The sequence below is a fragment of the Misgurnus anguillicaudatus genome, chromosome 6 (assembly GCF_027580225.2).
Source record: "Misgurnus anguillicaudatus chromosome 6, ASM2758022v2, whole genome shotgun sequence".
NCBI classification, from domain to species: Eukaryota; Metazoa; Chordata; class Actinopteri; order Cypriniformes; family Cobitidae; genus Misgurnus; species Misgurnus anguillicaudatus.
In genome coordinates this window covers 12692659-12709603 of record NC_073342.2, presented here as the reverse complement: position 1 = coordinate 12709603, position 16945 = coordinate 12692659, and the positions used below count along the sequence as shown (strand labels likewise).

Genomic DNA, 16945 nt, shown 5'->3' with positions numbered 1-16945 from the left:
ATTAAACAGAAAATGTATTACTTGAAATTTTGTAACAGCCCACTGGTCAATTAATTTTTAGATGTTTAAATAGTGTCATACCTTCTAGGAGAGGAATTTGATTGGAACAGGTCCCTTCTGGGTTTTTGCATGTTTTCATGCAAGCTGAACCACAGGTTCTGTAGTGCCACTCACAGTCTCCAACTAGGTCATTGTAGTAGTCACAGAATAAAGCTGCAAACCAGTTCAGATATTGTAGTTACAACTTCAATAGCAGTCAACATAAAATGTTCTAGACTAGATTACTAGATCATATACAGAAGATTAGGTAATATACCATATATAGGATGTATAGGAGGTTCCCTTTCAGTCGGTCACTACGACGTCACGTTGTGACCAACAAACTGGGAACTTGCTTAGAGAGCTCAATCTACTTCGGGTAACTACTAAAATGCCAATGAACTTGGCATGCAGGTATTTGCATAATGCTGGCGCCGCCCCGCCAGGTGCGTATATAAGCAGCGGGTGCAGAAAACCAAAATTAGCTTTTTCGCTTCGAACGCCAGCAGTATCTTCTACTGAGAAGCTACTTACTCTGCTCTTCTGGGAACGGTTGCTGAAGTTGGTTGGACAAGCAGTACCAAAGCGGACGCTCACAGTTTCCACTGCTCTTTTTTATTATTTTGAGTTCCAGTGTGTGCGTTGCCTCTCCCTGTGCGTATCAATCATTAACTGAGCACCTATAAGAGTGATTTTACCTGAAAGAGTGATACGGAGAGCTTTGTGTCTTGTTAAAGACAGCCACTCTCTCGTTTATCTGAAGATCAGCGTCCCTTTCAGGATGGTTTTTCGTCCATGTGAGGGTGGAAAGTACAACCCCAAAACAGAAAAAGTTGGGACAAAGTAGAAATTGTGAGTAAAAAAGGAATGGAATAATTTACAAATCTCATAAACTTATATTTTATTCACAGTAGAATAAAGATAACATATCAAATGTTGAAAGTAAGATATTTTGAAATGTCATGCCAAATATTGGCTCATTTTGGATTTCATGAGAGTTACACATTCCAAAAATTGTTGGGACAGGTAGCAATAAGAGGCCAGAAAAGTTAAATGTGCATATAAGGAACGGCTGGAGGAGGACCAATGTTTAGGAATAGGAATCTTGTCCTATTCTTGTCTAATAGAGACTTCTAGTTGCTCAACTGTCTTAGGTCTTCTTTGTCGCATCTTCCGCTTTATGATGCACCAAATCTTTTCTTTGGGTGAAAGATCTGGACTGCAGGCTGGCCATTTCAGTTCTCAGATCCTTCTTCTACACAGTCTTGATGTTATAATTGATGCAGTATGTGGTCTGGCATTGTCATGTTGGAAAATGCAAGGTCTTATGAGTTACCTGAAAGAGACGACGTCTGAATGGGATCATATGTATCTAGAACTTGGATAAACCTTTCAGCATTGATGGTGCCTTTCCAGATGTGTAAGCTGCCCATGCCACACGCACTCATGCAACCCCAAACCATCAGAGATGCAAGTTTCTGAAATGAGCGCTAATAACAACTTGGGTTGTCCTTATCCTCTTTAGTCCGGATGAAATGGCGTCCCAGTTTTCTAAAAAGAACTTCAAATTTTGATTCGTTGGACCACAGAACAGTTTTCCACTTTACCAAAGTCCATTTTAAATGACCCTTGCCCAGGGAAAACGCCTGTGCTTCTGGATCATATTTAGATATGGCTTCTTTTTTGACCTATAGAGTTTTAGCTGGCAACAGCGAATGACAAGGTGGATTGTGTTCACTGACAATGTTTTCTGGAAGTATTCCTGAGCCCATGTTATTATTTCCATTACAGTAGCATTCTTGTATGTGATGCAGTGCTGTCTTAGGGCCCGAAGATCACGGGCATCTGGTATGGTTTTCCGGTCTTGACCCTTACGCACAGAGATTGTTCCAGATTCTCTGAATCTTTGAATGGTATTATGCACTGTAGATGATGATAACTTCAATCTCATTGCAATTTTTCTCTGAGAAACTCAGAAAACTATTTTTCGCTGCAGCATTGGGGGAATTGGTGATTCTCTGCCCATCTTGACCTCTGAGAGACACTGCCACTCTGAGAGGCTCTTTTTATACCCAATCATGTTGCCAATTGACCTAATAAGTTGCAAATTGGTCTTTCAACTGTTCCTTATATATACATCAAAATTTTCTGTCCTCTCACTGCTACCCGTCCCAACCTCCCCCGGAATGTGCAGCTCCCATGAGATCCAAAATGTGCCAACACTTGGCATGACACTTCAAAATATCTTACTTTCAACATTTGATTTGTTTTATATATTCTACTGGGAATAAAATATAAGCTTATGAGATTTGTAAATTATTCCATTCCTTTTTTACTCACAATTTCTACTGTGTCCCAACTTTTTCTGTTTTGGGGTTGTACATGGGTCCTAAGGACGGTCACGAGCGCTGTCTTTCGTGTTTGGGCATCGAGCATGCGGAGACAGCGTTCGTGGGGGGGGTTCTTGTTCTCACTGCAAGAGCATGACCCTCTTGGATTTGCGGAGTTAGCTGTTGTTTCTACGGAAATGACGCCTGCGCCCTGACAGTGCTGAACGCCGCCACGGTGCGGTTGCGAAGCTCTCTAAGGACGATCTTCGCATTACTGTGCTGAACTGGTTGGGGATTCATCCTCTCAGCCTCCTCATCCTCAGCCGGTTGAGGTCCCAATGGAGACCGCAGAGTTGTGACTGAGCCGATCTCTAAGATCATGCCCCGGCAGAAGAGAGCTGCCCCTGGTTCTTCAGCGCCAGCTCCTCAGCCTGCACCTTGCCGTGGGCGCCCTGCGGCGGTCGCCCCAGCTCCCCTTCCTCAGACCACATCTCGGCAGACCTTTTTTTCCATGACTAAGACGAAACGATGACGAGACTGCACCAATGTTCAAAAACGCTGACTAAGACTAAATTAACATGCATTTTTGTTGACGAAAAAGACGAGACTAAAATGTTTTGCATAAAATAAAAACTAAGATAAAATCCCTCTTCATTTTCGTCTACAATCGTCTCTACTACATTTTAAGCAATGAGGTCATATTTAAATGTGAATTCATTCATAAAAAGACTGCGTGCTCTTATTATGAAACTGCGCTTCTGTCATAACTCCAGACAAGCTCGCACTGCTGAAATCTCCATGCTAAGCGTTCACAGTATAACATCCATTTGCAGTTTTAGTCCATAAACATATTCCATATGAGAAATATTGATATTTCTCTGTTGTTTCCATTCAACTTTGTATTACATAATCGTCAATCCATATTGGTTTTTCAATTATTGCGCAGCGCGATTCTAATATGGAAAAGGCATACGCGATCAGGTCAGTAAGAGTATTATGAGCTCACACACATTATGATTAATATTTCACAAACAGCTAATAAGTCCAGTGTTTTAAAGCCTTGTGCTGATGTTTTTGTGTCGTATTATCGTGCACCTGCTGTCTTCAGTAACTTAGGCGGCTTGTCTTTCTGATCCACATTCGCTATTTACCAACATTGTTGATGTACCTAACATTATTCAAGTATTTTGAATGTACAGTATATTCTGAGAACAAAAGCTTATTATTAGTAATTGATCGCTGTCTGGGTGCTTTCCTATCAGCCATCACTGAATGAATGGTGACGCAATTTACACGCGATAGAGATACGTCACCACCATTAACAAAGTTGCATTCAACAAATATCATTCAACAAGTGTATTTTGTCAGGTGATTATGACATTTAACCAATATTTGAGATGTGTGTAACACTATTTGACTTAAATGGTTATCAGAAATAATCTCAGAAATAATGTATTTCTAAAAAGACAAAAATGTTTTAACTAAAACTTGACTAAGATATATTAAGTCTTCTTTTGACTAAAATTAGACTAAAATAACAAGACTTTTAGTTGACTAAAACTAGACTAAAATGACGAGACTTTTAGTTGACTTAAACGTGACTAAGATACCTTGAGTTGTCTTTTGACTAAAACTAGACTAAAATTATGAGACTTTTAGTCGACTAAAACTAGACTAACAAAAAAGGATATGCACAAGACTAAGACTAAGACTAAATTAAAAATAGGTGACAAAATTAACACTAATGCCTCTCCAGACATAACCCATTGTCGCCTGTTTTATTCACTAACCGACGGCAACCTCGCCGTGGATGCGCTTGAACACAGCTGGCCGCGTGGTGTGCGCAAATATTCCCCCCAGTGAGCCTTATCGCATAGACTCACAAAGTGCAAAGTCAGGGAGGACGGAGAGAAACTGGTTGCTCCTTATTGGCCCACCAGGAACTAGTTTCCCAAACTCATGCTCCTCGCGACAGCCCCTCCCTGGCAGATTCCCCTGAGGAAGGACCTTCTTTCTAAAGGAGAGGGCACGTTATGGCACCCGCGCCCCGACCTGTGGAATCTCTACGTTTGGCCCTCGATGCGCAGAGGTTTTAAGTGATTTACTGCAAGCGGTATCTAACACTATTGCTGCAGCGAGAGTGCCGTATACGAGACACGCTAACATGCTCAAATGGAACCTGTTTGTCGACTGGTGTTCCTCTAAAGAGAGAACCCCTGAGAATCCCCCGTCAGTGTGGTGCTTTTGTATCTTCAGTATCCGTTGGACGGTAGGCTGTCACCCTCCACCATTAAAGTTGATATTGCTGTGATATCCGCTCATCATACCCCAATAAACTGTAGATCAGTGGATCAGCACGATTTGGTTATTAGGTTTTAAAGAGGAGGCCGAAGGCTGAATCCTTCGCGCCCTCCCCCTATTCCTCCCTGGGACCTGTCCATGGTGCTGAAAGCCCTGCAGACTGCCCCTTTTGAGCCGCTATAGTCTGTGAATCCGAAGTTTCTCACTATGAAAACTCTGACCCTGCACGTGCTGGCTTTGGTTAAGGGGGTAGTGGACCTCCATGCATTTTCAGTCGACGAGTCGTGCCTTCAGTTTGGACCTGCTGTCTCTAGTGTAAAAATGAGACACCGGCCAGGCTATGTGCCCAAAGTTCCCACCACTCCTTTCAGAGATCAGGTGGTGAGCTTGCAGAGGAGGCAGACCCAACCATGACTTTGTTATTTCCCGTAAACGCATTGTGGTTGTATGTCGACAGAACTCAAAGTTTCAGGACCTCAGATCAGCTCTTTGTCTGTTACGGTGGTCAGAAGAGAGGGAAAGCTGTCACCAAGCAGAGGATGTCTCATTGGATTGTAGACACTATTGCCCTTGCTTATAAACTGCAGGGCACCCACCCCATGTTAGGGCTGAACGATACATCGAATTTTCATTGTCATCGCGATATGAACTCACGCGATGAACACATCACAACAGACAGCTTTGACGCGATGAATGAAGGGAAAACGGTAAACACATGTAATAAACGTTTGACCTATCACGTTTAGTCCTGAAGACATTGTTTGCGCGTTCATGCTATTAGGCCAATCAGGGGAACTCCCAAGTCAGCTACGCTCAGATTGATTTGTGAGGTGTCACGCATTGCCTGTTAGCAAAAACGATGGCGGAGGAAGGAGAGAAGAGTGAGGAAAATGTGTTGTCACACCAAGACCTTGTGGTGAAAAGGAACAGCACTTAAGCTATATCTTGGAATTATTTTGGATTATAGAGAAATGACGCCGCAAACACAGGTACTGTGAAAGCGGTGATTCACATATTGCATCTATTGCGTGCTCAAGTTTATTATTTCAAATGTAGGCGCACAGTATGTGCGCTCTGGATGCGCCGCGGTCGCGACTTGCACGTGGTGAGACGCGCTCGTTTTTCCCAGGCTTTTCAAAAACATTTTAACTTTTCAGAATGACACAAGCGCAGCGTGCAGGTCATGTGACAATAACCTACGTGTATAGCGTTTTTTTGTGAATGGCCCCTAAAACATGAAAAAATATAAAATATTCATTGCAACTCACATTGTTATCCCAACATTAAACAATGTCACCACACATCGCAACTTTTCCTCACATCGTGCAGCCCTACCCCATGTCCATTTAATTTGAGAGCACACTCCACTACAAGTGTTGCCTCATCTTGGGCACTTGCTCGTGGTTCCTCGCTGGTTGGCGACACCTAATACATTCATTAGATTTTACAGTGTTCATATCGAGACGGTCTACTCTCGTGTTCTCTCCTCATCTGGGGGAACACTGAGCACCGGCTCGCATGTCGGCTTACAGCCTCCTACTGTCGCTACACCGTAGTACCAGTATGGAAGGCTTTTATTTGCCCCTTCTCCTCTGCCTTGGCAGCTGATGTTGCGGAGCATCGGCTGCCAGCCTCTCACTTGCTGCATCCTTGTGAACCTAACTGTTAGGCTCCGGCCCCCACATTGCGTCCCCTACGACGGGTTCCTTTGTATTTTCCGTGGGGTTAATCCTACCAGCCCACATTTTCCCTCTAGCAGAGCCCGCCCTGCTCCACATTTTATTACTGTTTATTATATAAACCACAGTTGATTATTTACCACCGTTAACCCTGCCCGGGGGTGGCTTCCGCAGCGTTCCTACTCCGCTCATGTAGGTCGCTGTCACTATTGTGGTAAAGGAACAGGTAGTGACCGGCCTTCTGCCTTAAAACCTAATTGTCCGTCTCCTTAGTGGATTCAGAGGGCTTTATGCAGAAACTGGAAGGGTCAGCTCCAGTGGCGCTTTGGTAGGAATTCCCAGTTCGTCGGTCAAGACATGACGCCGTAGTGACCGACTGAAAGGATACGTCTCGGTTACGTATGTAACCCTCGTTCCTTGAAGGAAGGGAATGAAGACGTCACGTCACGACGCCACAGTTGCTGTTCCACTGCTGATTATGACCGGGCACTGATGCTCGGCTTTCTCAGTGAATAAAGCTAATTTTGGTATTCTGCTGCTGCTGCTTATATAGGCACCTGGCGGGGCGGTGCCAGCATTATGCAAATACCTGCATGCCAAGTTCATTGGCATTTTAGTAGTTACTCGAAGTATATTGGTCTCTCTAAGCGAGTTCCCAGTTCGTTGGTCACAACGTGACGTCTCCGTTCCCTTCCTTCAGGGAACGAGGGGTGCATAGGTGAACGAGACGTTTTCTACTTAAACATGGAATTATAAATGTATGCTTGTATTTCAAAGGCACATATTATATCTTAATGTTTGTGTTAACTCATTATCTATCAGATACTACACAAATTTCATATAAGATTTTTAGTTTCAAGGATTGATTTCACCAAGAGCTTTCCATTTTCTGAGACATACCCCTGTGTAATAAGTAGCCACAGCATTCCCATAACACTTACGACAAATGTGTGGAGTCCGCCATGCAATGCAAGCCTCTTTCTTTCGACATTCAGCCGCATAAGCAGCCACTGCTGTACAGAAACAATCACAGTCTCCCCCAGAATCACATGCACAGGTGTCCCTCACACAGGCATCATAGTATGGGGCAGGGTCCACCTATAGACAAGAAAATGTACAACTTTATAACAGTACAGAGTAGATTATTCTCTTCTATTTTAGGTACTAATTCAATGAATAAATGATTTATATAAAACAAATAAGTTCAAAAGGTTTTGATATATTTACATACACGTGCATGGCAGTCTTTAAAGACATTGCTTGTAATGATGCTGCATTGCTTGATAGCCCAGGAACTCCGGTGAGGGTTTTTCTCACAAGGGTCTATCAAACTTTCCACTTCTGGGCAGCCTGGTTTCACTTTCCAGCTACTTCCAAACACCACCGCATCAGTGACCTCTTCTCCATCATGCTTTACAAAGTCGTTATTTGCATTACCATCAAAGTTTCCACACAGTCCACACATTTTGCCCTGTAATAGAGATCATACAGTCGTTTATGTGATTGGGTGAACATGTAAAATGTATAGTTTTATGCATACCTTCGTATGTTATACATACCTTTAAGCTGGGATAGAGTTGGAGCATCAGGGTTGTTTTGCCATCCCAAATCAAGTTTAAAAGCTTTTTGATCTCAATTACAGTGTAAATCCCCACAGAATTTATTTGATATTGGTAGTCGGTTCCATTGGTTTCAATAACTTTTACTCCATCCACTTCAGATAAAACCACCTTGTATCTCTAAAGGATTTGAATAGCAAGTTGCATAAAATTGTCCACGACACAATTAACTTAGCTTGTTGCTAGTATTATCAAAAATGGTGAGAGTGAATATTATCAGAAATGGTGAAATGCTCTTTTTGTATGTTGCATTTGTGTTGACTTGAAACAACAAAGTAGCCTTACCCCAAAGAAAAGATTGATAGATTTGGAGCAAATGGAGTCGGTGGAGCCACAGGGAATGTTCTCTGTAACAATGCGTAATGAGTATTGACTCTCCCCCATGTTGCAGTAATCCTGGTGAGATTTCACAGAGAAATTATGTATCAGGTAAGATTCGGATATTTGGATTAATATAATTGCTGTCGACATTTTCCCAAGAAATAGTTCAGCAAGTATTTTCACAGAATGTTGTTTGCATACTTTTGTTAAAATCTTTCTGTACAGTAAATGAATGTGACCAGTGGCTGCCAAATTTGAGAAATTACAAAAATCACTGTGAATGTGCCATAAAAGAGTAGTCTAACTTTTTTCTGAGTACATCTTGGTTTTGTTTACATAAAAAACTGCATGTCAACTAATTGTCATTAGAGTATTAGTAGACTGTAAGGGTGAGGGAAAAGGTTAGGGTTAGTGGAATAAGTTGACATGCACCTGCAAAGATAGTTATAGACAGTTGAACATCTGTTGAGGGATCATCATAATAAAGTTTCCCTGCCATTGATGAGCTATCATGTCAATTATGAGAAAACATTTCCATAAAAATGTGTTCCTGCTGAATTTTTATGTTAATCTGCAATACCTTGATTATCCACTAGATGCACTTACCCAATTTATGAAAAAACTGAAGCCAAAGCGTTATTTAGTAATTTTAAACTCTGTGTATGTTTTGATAATTGTTGTTAATCTGATCTCTAACAAAATTCCATCACGAGAATACAATTATTTCAGCTTTTTGCAAAAAAAATATTTTTAAAGAAAATTACCCATATTTAAAGCTCACGTAACACACGCTGTTTCTGCATTTCTGATATCAATCTGTAGTACCTATAGAGTAGTATGACATCCTTTATATCTCTGAAGAGTCTTTAGTTTAATCAGATTTATAAAAGAAATATTAGCTTTAACGAATCTTTCCGATAACGTACGAAAAAATGAAGAAGGAGGAGTTATAACACGGGAGGAGCGAGTACGAGTCATGCAACACTATACAACACTTATAACGTATGATTCACTACATGTTCGTGTCATTTATATAATATACACGCGCCTATTTCCAACATAAGACAGAAGTCTTACTTACCACGTGTAACTCGTCATGACCCGGTTCTGAAAATCCACCGCATCAAACACACACGCAAAACTCCGCTGCTAATCCGGATAATAAACTATATCCATTGTTTCTATGAGGCTGGATGTCTTCTCCTTACATCCAAAAACACACTTCTTGTTGTGCCATTGTTGACTTTTGAAATTAAACAAAGCTGAGTGGCGTGATAAGCTGTTAGCAAGCTCTAGCGTCTCCCGCTGACTGACGGCTGGGCGGGGTTTTCCGGGGGAAGTTTTCCGGCGGAAGCCCATATAAAGAAGTGATACGTATCGAAAACCCCTGAACATCAGTTAGAACCGTAATCGAAAAAAATTAGCCGAAACTTGTACGAACCCTGGCGAAGTGCATTCGGCACAGAAATACTCTGAAACACGCCCAACTGCATTTTTGACACTTTGCCTACGTTTAGCATGAGGAAACAACTCTACAACTGTGTTAATAAGTCAGAATGCTTAAAATACCATTAAACCCCCCCTTTAAGAGTTTATAAGCAGAGAAAAATACAGATAGGATGAACATTTTTCCCATTTTGTTTGTTTGTTTATTGTTTGTTTGAAAGCAGAGGGTCAGTTCTTTCATTTGATATATTTGTATGGTTATATGTTTACAAGAAAATTTTCCTGAAAGGCATTTTGTGAAACTTTTGTGAAAATCAAAAATGCAACTTTTGAACAAATGGAATGCTGGCAAGGAGCGAGTTAAGCAGACAGTCTACTATTACCGTAAAGATTGGTAGTTAATAAGTAGTTGCAAAGTTACTTATAATAAGTAAAATTTCTAAAATGGACTATCGAAATAAAGGGGCGGTTTCCCGGACAGGGATTAGACTAGTCCTAGACTTAAACACTGTTAAGAGCTCTCCAAACTGAAAACAACTTTTACTTACATATCTTAAAATACATCAGGGCCCTTTCTTTTACCTCAAAATGCACACAGGTAAAGTTTTTAGTAAGGCATGTTGTTTAAAACTAGTTATATTTCCTAATTAAAATAATGCAAAGTCCTGGATTAAGCTAATCCTGGTCCGGGAAACCGCCCCAAAGTGTTACCAAAAAGGATGACAATTGGAACTAGTCAATTATTTGTTTAATCATCATGAAATTGGAAAGAGCTGTTAAAACATACTTGTGCTAAGATGTATTCACAGCCTCCGTGGAAAAAATATTTTCTTCCATCAAAAGTCTTATAATGTCCTTCTCCATAGATGGTACAGGTGCCGTAACAATCTTTATCAGTACAACTCCACATCCCTTTTGTGCATTTGCTAAAAAAAGATTAAATGTGAAAATGTAAAGTTTGCAAACCTTGCAGGTTTTTAGCAAACACATGGCAAATCTTTGCATTCTGTTCATGTTTGTCATATTACTTCTACACAGAGTGTTTACAGTACATTATAATCTTTGATACAATGGACGAATGGCTTACCAGGTGTTGCATTCGTCGTTAATCTCATCCCCATGTGAATAAGTAAATCCATTGTGAAAACAGGGACAGTTTTCCTTTTCTACACAGCCACCTTGACCATCGGCTAGCAGGTTATCTGGGCACATACAACCTGATACACAACCTGTACTGACCTGCAGTCAAAAACAGAAAGGTAAAATGTTTCTTCTAAATATATACACTAAACTACCATTACATCAAATCATCAGTCCATCCTTCATTTTCATCAATCCATCCACCAAACTACAATCCCATTCATCTACCAACAAATCTTTTCATTTTAACTCACACAGTTATTTGGATCTTGGTTCTGGCATGTCATTTGACACTCTGCTCCCGTTTTTCCCTTTTCGCTATTCAAACATTTGACGTAGACCATTGGAGCCACACAGTCTAAAAACAAAACAGGCACATGGATGAGGTTTGTATAACTTGTACACACTATGCTAAAGTAGTGTTGTTTCAGTAATATCTTATTATTGATTTTGTCCAGTTGTGTTTTAGAGGTTGTGATTTGAGCTCACCTTCTGGACTGTCGCAGTGTAATTTGCCGAGAGTGCAGTTGCTGGAATATGACAAAGTCATGAAAATCCACAACCAGAAGTTATTTCATTGTTTTTGTTAATTATGCATGTGTTAAAGTCTGTGTAAAAGTGTGTTAAAGTCAATTCAGAGAATTATTTCGAAACACATTACAAATGTTAGAAATGTATTGCGTGACAAAGACAACGTGTGAACCATGTAGTACTGAAATGTGAAGTTACACTGTTTCGGATTTTTTGGGTGGGCCTGAAATCATGGTTCGATGATGCACTGAATGAATGGCCCCAGTAGAAATAACGTAAACAAACTTTTTTGTGGACAAAACGCAACTTCCGTTAAACTTCAACATAGAATCAATAACAACAATGCCTCCTTTTACAGTAGTTTATTTCTGATAATAATTGAAATTAATTAACTTAGTTCATATATACAATATATAGCGTGTTTAAACTATTACCCTCAGCTTACATTACTATGCAAAATGAATGTATACAATGTTAGCTACAGGTCCTTGAATTCTTGCCTGGCTGCCAAACCTCTTTGCAAAGCTGTGATCCACGCTTGTCGTCTCCCTTTGTCTTTAGCAAACCAAACATTTTTATTTTCGACAAGGTATTTGTTTTAGAGATCAGTTTAGCGTGTGGCCAGACCAATAAATACAACCGCAAATCAGAAAAAGTTGGGACACTGTAGAAATTAGTGAGAAAGGAATGGAATAATTTACAAAACTGGGGGCCGGGGTCCCCAGGGCCGCGAGATGGTGCCAGGGGGGCCCCAGTTTTAAACATTTCAAAATGTCTCACTTTCAATATTTGATATGTTATCTATATTCTATTGTGAATAACATATAAATGTATGAGATTTGTAAATTATTCCATTCCTTTTTTACTCACAATTTCTACAGTGTCCCACCTTTTTTTCATTTGGGGTGTAAAAACAGACCGGAAGTTCACTTCGGTTCAGGTGCGTAACGGTGCCAACGCACGTGCATCTGATGAAACCGTCCATATCAATTACCCTTAGTTACTACAAACTACAGTTTTCTAGCTAGCTATGCCTTTCGTCACATAAATGAATACTACCTGATTGCGATAATTTACAAAACAGTTTGGCATCCTTATTTTAATTTCCTAAAAAAAACATTAATTAATGGATTAAGAGCAGTTAAGAGCAGGGTTGATAAGAATTGAGCTACTTTAATACAGCCCACAGGTTGAAGCGACCCCAGTAATGTGATATTTAGCCTCCCAGGAATGAGAGTTTTAGTAGATGGTTCCTGCCAATTACACCCCCAGAATGTGATTTTTAATGGAAAACTCCCCCCTACAGCGCAATTTTGAGTAGCAATTTTGCTGTGAAAACTGGCAACCTTGGTTGAAAAAAACAGCATCTTTCCTGGAAGTGGCCATGGTTTCAGTGCTGACAGCAGACAGGCCCCAGCGTTTTGGAGCAGAGAACCCTGCTTATTTTTCCAGGATTTTGAAAACTTGCTTCATTTACTTGCCATGTATCATTCAAATTTGGCTGGGTGGTTAATATCTGTGATGTCAACCATAGGTTTGTGAAGAGCTTTTTTGAAGCCAATAGTTGGCGGGGGTTGCCGTCACCATTTTAATATCATGTCACTGCGCATCACTCGCAGATGGGTAAAGAGGCAAAAATGGGTAAAGAGGCGGGACGTGGGTGAATCTGGAGTGGCTGGTTGCTGAAACTATGCCTGACTAGCTCGATGATAGTGACAGCAGTGGCAGTTCACCCGTTACTCAAGGTTCCACGTCCTAAAGTCAACAAAATCATAATTTTGTACCAGGCGGCAAACATATTATTTCCTGATGTAAAGTATGTCATTTTAACATGGGGAAATATGGGAATTTACTCCCTTTTGGAGCCAGTCTGTAGAGGTTTGTCAATAAATTGGAGTTTAAATCACTTCTCTGTTGGCTTCATCAAAGAGATCGAAAGGTTGCCCTTCGTCAATGTTTCCTGTGATAAACTCAGAACGTATATTTAATAGTGCATTACACAGACTTTAACAATATATTGAAATATTTTCTTTACCAGTTGGCACCATCAATGTTTATTAATCCTGATGGCTCTATGACCAGGTTGTTATAGTAACAAGGACACTGGTCAGCATTCACACACTGGCCTTCATCGTTTAGGTAAGCCCCTTCTGAACAAACACAGCCATCCACAGGTGTAGACATTTTGCAGATGTAGTCGGTCTTAGAGTTAGAACGACAGGTTTTGCTACAACTGGTCACATTGTAGGAGTACTCCATATTTTCTGAACACTCGGACACTTTGTCTGTACAATGAAAGGCAGAGAAGCGCTTTTAAAACAGAGCAATCTTAAGAAAATAGAAACCAAATGAAATTAAATCAAATCCTCACCACAGGGGTATGAATCCAGCCATCCGTGGAGGATGATCCCTCTTTCGGCACATGCATGGGCATAGGCGGAGAGGGAAGCACACATACACTTCCCAATATCAGCACACTTACAGGTGTCATAAACGCAGTTCTGCAGAAGATGATCGCAATCGTGTTAATTATATGACCATGTACAGTAAATTAAAAGAGGAAAGAGTGTTCTGTGAGGTAAAGACTTACTTGATAGTAAATGTCTGGAAATATTTCTGAATGACATGAGGAGAAGGTTCCATTTGGATCCGTTAGACGGGAACACCAGTCTTTTGCAAGTTTTTCTACATAAATAAGAAAAAGATACTTGACACACTTTCATGAAGTTCACACGGTCTATTCCCCCCAAAAATGAGAATGGGAGGTACAAATTTGAATGAATTTATGACCTGTTTCCACTTTCAGACTGCAGGGGTTGTCAAATGTGTTTTTAACATCTCGACAAACATATGGGTTTTTTTTCCAAAAGTTGACAAAGGATGTTGGTGTTCCCTCTATAACGCCTGAATTTGTTTTAAAGTCATCTTTCTGGACACCGTTATAGTTCCCACACAGACCTGAATAAAACATAGTGCACAAATAATGTAATCATTCATTCATCTGTCCTTTTTGTAAGGGCGTGGAGTCATTATTGTAAAACTGTGATGTATTGTAGGTCAATAAGCCCCAAATGCCAAAACTCACCACTCATTTTGCCTTTCTCTGAGGGGCTGGCTACAATATACAACTGCATGATTGGAGACAGTTGGATCTCTAGACGAAAATTCTTTATTTCAGCGATAATGAAGGATGATGAGGGCTGGAAGATGACCACTTCCTCTGTCACAGAAATTGTGTAAGAAACAAAATAGATGATATACCTAATCATGTATATTTCAGATAAAGGACATTTTCTCATACTTGATTTCACACCTGTGATTATTGGAAACATATCTGGACGGAATCCATTTAGCGTGACAGTCCCACTGGATGAAAAAATTACCTGTTTTATGGGTAAAGAAAAGTTTGATCACAATTGAGAAACAAGACTAATTTAATAGCATTTTCCAATATGCAGTATGTATACGAAGGTCTTTTTGCAAAGAATACCCATCTGGCATACTACATTTACTAAAACCTCTAGAGAGCATGTTGCACAGAAAACAGCATCCTATGATGCAGTTGGACAGAATTAGGTCACTTTTGATTATTTCCTGATACTTATAATGCATGCAACTTTTAAAAATGAATAGTTCAGATGCAAAACACTCCAAGTGTGACTGTGCTTTTATTAGGCTTTTATGATTAGGTTTGGTAATTTCACTTTAATCGCAATGAAAAGGTTATTAGTCAGTACTTGAAATGTGAGTGAGTGTAGTCTCCAGCGATTCCAAGCAACTATAACCACAACGTAAGGCACGCCTTTTCTGCACAGTTGACTCTTTTCAACTTTAGGCACTAAGAGCACTTCTGCAAAAATGCGTGGTGCGGCACATACTAAAAATCAACGATGTTAAATAGTATTAAAAGTGGTTCACTGGCTTGTAATCATAGGGGAACAATTTTAAATGCTATATAGCACCAATGTAGCACCTGTGTAAAACCATATCATGCTCTGTATAACCATGATTGGTGCTATATTAGTGCAATATCACCCCGTATAGTTCTTCATAGGTGCTATATTGTTGCTATATAGAACTAAAAATGGTACCCCTATGATTACAAGCTTTTAGTGTTATTTAACACCATTGTTGGGGAGATATTTTTACTGAAATCAAGACAAAAATACTAAGAATTTTTTTCTTGAAAATAATTTTTTGCAGTGTAGGCAACATTCTGTAGGGTTTTACTGTGAAATATGCAGTAAGTGGTCATTCTGAACACAGCCACATTTGGCTGGACCTATAAGCTATAAGAATAATTTTTAGTTAGTTTAGTATTTGACAATTATGAAAATATCACATGCTGAAATTATTAAATGAGACATTTAAACACTTACAGTGGTCACTATGGTCTCTGATATGATCAGAGTAACAGAATTCAAACACATGTCAGTTCGGCTCGGAACACACTTCAGATTTCCAACAACAGTGATACTGCTGTCATTCGAGTGCTGAAAAAAATAATTTGTGATTTCATTGATTTATTTGGGTACTTGTTAAAGTGCATTTGTTGTATTGACAGTCACTGACCTTTGTGAGGATGTATTCACAGTTGCCATTAAAGCTGAAAGTTTTTCCATCATAGGTGGTGATGTGAGAGCCTCCCACAACAGAACAGATTCCAGGACATTCCAGATCCTTGCAACTCCAGCGTCCAGCCTCACACTCACTGTTACGGTACAGCAGCAATGTTATCACAATAAAATCTGTTAGATTTGTATTGACTGATGCATGTGTGTGACTTACCATTTTTTACACGCTTGCTCGTATGACTCTCCAGTCTGGTATATTTTGCCGTCGTGCATACATGGGCATTTGTTTAAAGGAACGCAACCACTGTTTCCAATGTTGTCTTCCACAGTGCCTGTAAAAATAATGGGAGAATTAAACAGTTATAAGTAGGATTAGGATTAATGTCTGCCTATTTTGAACCTCCTTCACAAAGGTTTAATTGAAGAGCGAGAAAACATTATTGTTTGAAACAAGGCCTTACCCTCAGGGCAGAAACAGCCATCTACACAGTTATCTGTACACAGCAGGGCTCCATTTGGGGCCGAGCAGGTGTTTTTGCATGGGCCACCACACTCCATGTATACCATGTTTAGTGGACATGTCTTTGCTGCTCCACAGAACAACACATAAATAATATATCAGACACAATCTATGTGGTCATTGCCTCTCTGTATAATGTAGTAATCATACTCACGACAGTGTTGATCTGTTCTCCACTTTCCTGGCCTGCCACCAGCATGCGTGCACTGTCGTGATATTTCTGTAAGCGTATTGCAGACACACTCCTGGTTTCCAGGACAGTGACAAAGGTCGTCTGCGCAAACTTTCTCAAATGAACTCAGGTCCATCAGACGGCGACAATCATCAAATCCTGAACTCTTCAGATACTGCTTACAAATGCCAACCTGTGGGATAAAATTCGTATTAGACACCCCAGGCAAAGGTAGCAGTTCTTCAATACTTCAATACTTTTACATTTGTCATT

General features: G+C 40.2%; 1 protein-coding gene across 2 annotated transcripts in view; it reads right to left on the bottom strand.

The window, feature by feature from the left end:
- The window catches only part of LOC129434075 (uncharacterized), a 48183-nt gene that overhangs the window by 22837 nt on the left and 8401 nt on the right, over window positions 1-16945 (bottom strand). For both annotated transcript variants that reach the window (XM_055192921.2, XM_055192922.2), the window contains exons 6-25: window positions 16655-16865; window positions 16442-16567; window positions 16195-16312; window positions 15979-16117; window positions 15786-15899; window positions 14720-14789; window positions 14492-14626; window positions 14197-14364; window positions 13997-14091; window positions 13778-13907; window positions 13442-13691; window positions 11365-11405; window positions 11130-11233; window positions 10823-10974; window positions 10523-10661; window positions 8254-8364; window positions 7909-8088; window positions 7581-7820; window positions 7291-7447; window positions 82-213 (exon numbers count right to left, since the gene is read on the bottom strand). In XM_055192921.2, the coding sequence (XP_055048896.2) occupies window positions 82-213; window positions 7291-7447; window positions 7581-7820; window positions 7909-8088; window positions 8254-8364; window positions 10523-10661; window positions 10823-10974; window positions 11130-11233; window positions 11365-11405; window positions 13442-13691; window positions 13778-13907; window positions 13997-14091; window positions 14197-14364; window positions 14492-14626; window positions 14720-14789; window positions 15786-15899; window positions 15979-16117; window positions 16195-16312; window positions 16442-16567; window positions 16655-16865 (2812 nt within the window). The remainder of the gene's footprint in view (window positions 1-81; window positions 214-7290; window positions 7448-7580; window positions 7821-7908; window positions 8089-8253; window positions 8365-10522; window positions 10662-10822; window positions 10975-11129; window positions 11234-11364; window positions 11406-13441; window positions 13692-13777; window positions 13908-13996; window positions 14092-14196; window positions 14365-14491; window positions 14627-14719; window positions 14790-15785; window positions 15900-15978; window positions 16118-16194; window positions 16313-16441; window positions 16568-16654; window positions 16866-16945) is intronic.